We start from the raw sequence: 6,429 nt of genomic DNA, 5'->3' as shown, positions 1-6,429 counted from the left end.
ACATGAAGTAATTTTCATAATCTTACCAAAAGACGTATAGTAGAACTCTCGCCCTCGTATCCAGAAACTGCATACTGAGACTGTCCAATGACTCGCACCGTAATGCTAAAAAATCAAGTCATGTAGTCATCAGTATATGAACGGCCTCTCAAAATAGAATCACCATGAACAATGTGATCTCGACGTGCATCCCAAATATCGATGTACTGTGCATGTCTGATACGCCAGTCGATACGAACTCTCCCTCGTCGATCAATACGATGAAGTCCCTGACTGGTATCAAACTGCTCTGGACTCACAACCAATCGAGACGGAGCCCACCGCCGGGAGAGACGGGGGCTGAGGACCGCCGTCGGGACGCGGGGGCCCGCCGTGGCCATCGAGATGCGGGGCTCGGCCCCGAGAAGTACGGCCCGCCGACATAACATTTTCTCTCCTAATGTTCTGAGACACATTCGAGTATGTGTATCCATATGCACAAATCATAATATCCAATAATTTAAAATTAAATAATATAAAATAAAATCAATATTTAATATTATTCAATAGAATCAAAATGTTAAATATATCAAAAAAAATAGTACAACAAAAATGTAAAAATACTAAATACAAATACAACAAAGACTAAGTCCCACAAGGACGTCGCGGCGCCCGTGGTCGCTTGGACCTTCTCAGGAAGGTCCTCGCCGGCTGCTCCTGCTGTGATGGCTCCTCTCCTATATCAGTAGAGGAGATCTGCTGATCATGCTGCTCAGGAATAACTGATGCTGTCGGATCATCTACGGACTGAGAGACCCGTTCAACTCTCTCATCTGGATACACGGATGGACCTGAAAAAAAAATATCATACTCATGTGGCCAACTGGTACCCGGTGATGGCATCTGGGGGATGTAGGACGAAGAAGACGCTGCCATCTGTGGATGAAAAGGCGGTGGCATCTGTGCAGCATCGAATGATGACATATGCGGAATATGCGGTGATGGCATATGTGAAGCATATGGTGACGGCGTATAACTCATATCTGGCGCCCGAACTGCTCCATACCAAGGCGCACAGGTATGTGGATCAACACCAATCGCCTCCAATGCTCCGGAACCTGTTCTCTCCATCTCCCGCAGTATCTGAATCCGCTCGTCCTCATCAGTCGTAGATAAAGCACGACGAGTGTCCAACACAAGATCCGACACAGAATCAGTCTATAAAATAAAAATAGAACTGTTAGTATAAAACAATCAGTATAGTGTACAATATAAAACAAAAATATAACACAAATAACATGAAATAATTTTCGTAATCTTACCAAAAGACGTACAGTAGAACTCTCGCCCTCGTATCCAGAAACTGCATACTGAGACTGTCCAATGACTCGCACCGTAATGCTAAAAAACCAAGCCATGTAGTCATCAGTATATGAACGGCCTCTCAAAATAGGATCACCATGAACAATGTGATCTCGACGTGCATCCCAAATATCGATGTACTGTGCATGTCTGATACGCCAGTCGATACGAGCTCTCCCTCGTCGATCAATACGATGAAGTCCCTGGCTGGTATCAAACTGCTCTGGAATGTCCTGAGTCTGACCAAACTGCCGCAGGACACGATCGGGAAGATGCCACTCTACCACATCAAAACAAATAAGTGGCACCCTAGCAGTCCATATGTCGTGTCCAACTGTACACATCTGCGGCAGTATAGCCAATATCCCATCTGTATATGGCTTCCACAAAAACTGATATAATATAATTAAAATAAAAAAAATTAATATAAAATTATAATAGATTATGAATACTGTAAATTGATATTTGTAAAAAATTCAAAATTTACCCGTCTAGATGTATCAACTAATGTATCCAACTGGCATCTATAAACCCGTGCCACTCTTGTCGATACGTGATGAACGTTGAATGCAACGTTCCATCTGTTTCACAGTGTACTAATATTAAATAAATTTAAAATAATAAAATTTAAATAAAAAAAAATATTTCGATACCTGTATCCTAATGGTCCGTCTAGTCTGAATGGAACATCAGGATCCTGCTGCTCTGATGGCATCTCAAGCAACTGTCGTCGTAATGGACTGATAGTCGGCATACGCTCCCATACCCAAATCTGCAAAATTTAAAAATTAAATAAATGATATATCGAATGTAAAATATAATTAAATATTAAAAATTAAAAATTTTAATTCACGTACATGTAATAATACAAGATAACCGCCAATCTCGCTCTGATCAGCATAGGAACCCCGACACATAGCTCGGTATAGACAAGCTAGTACTGCACTGCCCCAACTGAGTCGACGAGCGAAATCTAAATCCTCTAATAATGGCAAAAACATCAACTTCATCTTATTCGATGAAGTATCAGGTAACAAGACACCACCTAACAATCGCAGCACCTGACCCCTAACATACTGCTGCACCATCTCCTCTGGTGCATCATCCGCAATATGAAAATGACGATAACGATCATCTAAACACTCAATCCTGAGTCGTGAATGATCAAAAAAATGTGCGTCGGGCTCAAACCCTAACAACCGCAAGCACAAAGCCTGCCACTCCGGAATGGAAAGTGTGGGATCAACTCCGGTAACTGGATCTCCATCAACTGGTAGTCCAGTAAGGATGCTGACATCCTGTAAACTGATGGTCGCCTCACCAAATGGAAGATGAAATGTGTGTGTCTCTGGACGCCATCTCTCAAGCATAGCAGTAATAAGACCAACATCCATCTGTATACGACCGATCCGATATACTCCATAAAATCCCAGATATCGTAAATAATCTAACACTCTATCTGGGATATCCTCTGTCCTCCAGAAATCTGCATCGGATCGTCGTAGACGAAGATGTCTGGACTCCTGCAAGAAAATATACTAATTAGATATCGTACATGATTTTTAAAATAAAAATTTAAAAAGTAAATAAGATTGTAATGCTTACGCCGCCATCTAAAATAGTCTGTGATCGATGGTGCTCCTGCAATGTAAGAATGCTGCTGTCTCGGGGACCGGGATATCGTGGATCGTAAGCCATAATACGCTGTCTCAAGCAATATTATCACAGATGTATTAAAAAAAATAGATAATATATTTTAATTTTTTTTTAAATACAATATTATCACACAATACAACTTAAACACAAAATTCAGTTCATCCCAACATATTAAACACGAAAATTCAAATACAATCCCGCCCTGGCCACCGGGGCTGGGGCCGGGCCCACCATCGGGATGCGTGGCTCGCCGCCGGGAAGAATGGCCCGCCGCCGACCGTCTGTGGCCGGCGGCCAAGGAGAAGGGAGAGAGAGAGGAAGAGAGAGAGGAGGGGGCCTCGGTCCACCGCCGGCCGACTGTGGGCGGCGGCCAAGGAGAAGGGAGAGAGAGAGGAAGAGAGAGAGAAGGGGACCGGGGGCCACCGCCGGGACGCGGGACCGGTCGCCAGGATGCGGGACCCGCCGCCGGGACGAGCGGCCCGCCGCCGGCCGTCTGTGGCCGGCGGCCAAGGAGAAGGGAGAGAGAGAGAGGAGGGGGCCGGAGGCCACCGCCGGGACGCGGGGCCCGCCGCCGGGATGCGGGGCCCGCCGCCGGCCGTCTGTGGCCGGCGGCCAAGGAGAAGGGAGAGAGAGAGGAAGAGAGAGAGAGAAAGGAGGGGGCCGGGGGCCACCGCCGGGACGCGGGACGCGGGACCCGCCGCCGGGACGCGGGGCCCGCCGCCGGGAGTCTGTGGCCGGCGGCCAAGAAGAAGGGAGAGAGAGAGAGGAAGAGAGAGAGAGGAAGAGAGAGGAGGGGGCCGGGGACCACCGCCGGGACGCGGGACCCGCCGCCGGGGCGCGCGGCCCGCCGGCGGTATGTGGCCGGCGGCCACGGAGAAGGGAGAGAGAGAAGAAGAGAGAGAGGAGGGAGCCGGGGGCCACCGCCGGGACGCGCGGCCCAGACGGCCGGCGGCCAAGGAGAAGAGAGGGAGAGAGGAAGAGAGAGAGAGGAGGGGGCCGGGGGCCACCGCCGAGACGCGCGGCCCGCCGCCGGGACGCGCGGCCCGCAGCCGGGACGCGCGGCCCGCCGCCGGCCGACTGTGGGCGGCGGCCAAGGAGAAGGGAGAGAGAGAGGAAGAGAGAGAGAGAGAGAGAAGGGGGCCGGGGGCCACCGCCGGGACGCGGGACCCGCCGCCAGGACGCGGGACCCGCCGCCGGGACGCGCGGCCCGCCGCCGGCCGTCTGTGGCCGGCGGCCAAGGAGAAGGGAGAGAGAGAGAGGAAGAGAGAGAGAGAGGAAGAGAGAGAGGAGGGGGCCGGGGGCCACCGCCGGGACGCGGGACCCGCCCCCGGGACGCGGGACCCGCCGCCGGGACGCGCGGCCCGCCGCCGGGACGCGCGGCCCGCCGCCGGCCGTCTGTGGCCGGCGGCCAAGGAGAAGGGAGAGAGAGAGAGGAAGAGAGGAAGAGAGAGAGGAGGGGGCCGGGGCCACCGCCGGGACGCGGGACCCACAGCCGGGGCGCGCGGCCCGCCGCCGGGACGCGCGGCCCGCCGCCGCCAGTCTGTGGCCGGCGGCCACGGAGAAGGGAGAGAGAGAGGAAGAGAGAGAGAGAGAGGAAGAGAGAGAGGAGAGGGGGCCGGGAGCCACCGCCGGGACGCGCGGCCCGCCGCCGGGACGCGCGGCCCGCCGCCGGGACGCGCGGCCCGCCGCCGGGACGCGGGCCCCGCCACCAGGATGAGAGAAAGAGAGAGAGGGGAAGAGGGAGAGAGAAAGAGGAAGATGGAGAGAGAGGCAGGAAGAACTCACCGCCGCCGAGACCTCGCCGCCGTGCCGCCGTGCCGTCGGAGAGACGCCGGAGAAGATCAAGAAGGGAGAAGGGAGAAGGGAGAAGAGGAGAAGGAGAAGGGAGAAGGAAGAAGGAGAGGGGAAAAGGGATCTGGGAGGGGAAAACGCCATTCTCTATGGCGTTTTCCCCCCTTTTTTTTTTATTTCTTTTAATTAAAAAAATATTTTTTTATAAATATCTTATTCCATATTTTTTCTCAATTTTTAACTTTACACTGTATTTTTTTTTTATCAAATTTTAATTCAAATTAAAATTTAATTTTTCCACCCATTTTTTTTTCTTCATTTAAATTATTTTTTTAAATAATAATGTTTAATTTAATTTATTAATTAAAATATTATTTTTAATTTCAATTACAATTTTAATTTTTATTTCTTATTTTTTTAAGTCACATTGATAAAATATCCTAACAAAGAAAATGTAATTAATTTAATTTTATTTTATTCTTTTATGATATATTTTTTCTAATCTAATTTATAATTTTTATATTTTTAAATTTTAATTTTAATTTTTTTTTATTTTTATCTTTTTTATATTCTACTAGTATTTCTTTTTCTTTTATTTAAAATAATTTTTAAAAATTTATATTTAAATTAATTTTGTTATTTAAAATATAATTTTTAATTTTATTTACAATTATAATTCTTATTTATTAAAATTAAAAATTATAAACTTTGTTCTTCAATTACAATTATAATTTCTATTTTTTTTCAATTCTTTATATTTTTATAAAATTTTTTAACCCTATTTTTAAAAAAATTTTGAATCTTTTTAATAAATTTACTTTTAAATTTCCGAAAGTAATTTGAAATAATATATTTATTTCAATTAATATTTAAAATTTTATTTCTTTTAAATTTTGAATTATAATGCTTGTTCTTTGATTATTTAAAAATTTTTATTTTTTTCAATTCTTTATCTTTTTATGAAATTTTTTTAGGTCATTTTTAAATTTTATTTGAAAATTATTTTAATTAAATTAATTTTATTCTTATAAAATATATTTAAAAAATATTTTTATTTCAATTAAACATTAATTTTTTTTTTGGTTATAAATTTATAATTGTTATTTTTGTTGACTTTTTAAAAATTTTCACTTTTCAACTTTTTTAACTTTTCATAATTTTTTAACTTTTTAATGTATTTTTTTATCAAAATTTATTTCAAATTTACTTTTTTTAAGTCACATTTATAAAATACCCTAACAAAAAAATTGTAATTAATTCAATTTAATTTTATTATTTTATGATATATTTTTTCTAATCTACTTTATAATTTCTATATTTTTAAATTTTAATTTTAATTTTTTTCCATTTTTATCTTTTTTATATTCTATTAGTATTTTTTTTCTTTTATTTAAAAAATACTTTAAAAATTTATATTTAAATTTATTTAGTTATTTAAAATAAAATTTTTAATTTTATTTACAATTATATTTCTTATTTTTTAAAATTAAAAATTATAAACTTTGTTCTTCAATTTCAATTATAATTTCTATTTCTTTCAATTCTTTATGTTTTTATAAAAATTTTTAACCCTCTTTTTAAAAATTTTTTGAATCTTTTTAAAATAAATTAATTTTAATTTCCGAAAGTAATTTGAAATAA

The 6,429-nt window shown here is 43.1% G+C and overlaps 2 protein-coding genes across 2 annotated transcripts; both read right to left on the bottom strand.

The window, feature by feature from the left end:
• Positions 1-515: 515 nt before the first annotated feature.
• On the bottom strand, positions 516-2,113 carry LOC140852924 (uncharacterized). Its single transcript, XM_073246856.1, has 4 exons — positions 1,995-2,113; positions 1,829-1,922; positions 1,302-1,733; positions 516-1,197 (listed from the first exon to the last, which is right to left on the bottom strand). Exons 1-4 carry the CDS (start codon positions 2,093-2,095, stop codon positions 625-627), a joined length of 1,200 nt encoding a protein of 399 aa, XP_073102957.1. The 5' UTR covers positions 2,096-2,113; the 3' UTR covers positions 516-624.
• A 49-nt stretch (positions 2,114-2,162) lies between these two features.
• On the bottom strand, positions 2,163-4,932 carry LOC140852833 (serine/threonine-protein phosphatase 7 long form homolog). Its single transcript, XM_073246393.1, has 3 exons — positions 4,783-4,932; positions 2,947-3,045; positions 2,163-2,864 (listed from the first exon to the last, which is right to left on the bottom strand). Exons 1-3 carry the CDS (start codon positions 4,930-4,932, stop codon positions 2,163-2,165), a joined length of 951 nt encoding a protein of 316 aa, XP_073102494.1.
• Positions 4,933-6,429: the final 1,497 nt, after the last annotated feature.

Source organism: Elaeis guineensis, chromosome 12 (genome assembly GCF_000442705.2).
Source record: "Elaeis guineensis isolate ETL-2024a chromosome 12, EG11, whole genome shotgun sequence".
In the NCBI taxonomy this organism is placed as follows: domain Eukaryota; kingdom Viridiplantae; phylum Streptophyta; class Magnoliopsida; order Arecales; family Arecaceae; genus Elaeis; species Elaeis guineensis.
The sequence above is the reverse complement of the archived record's forward strand: the minus strand, read 5'-3'. Positions and strand labels throughout refer to the sequence as shown.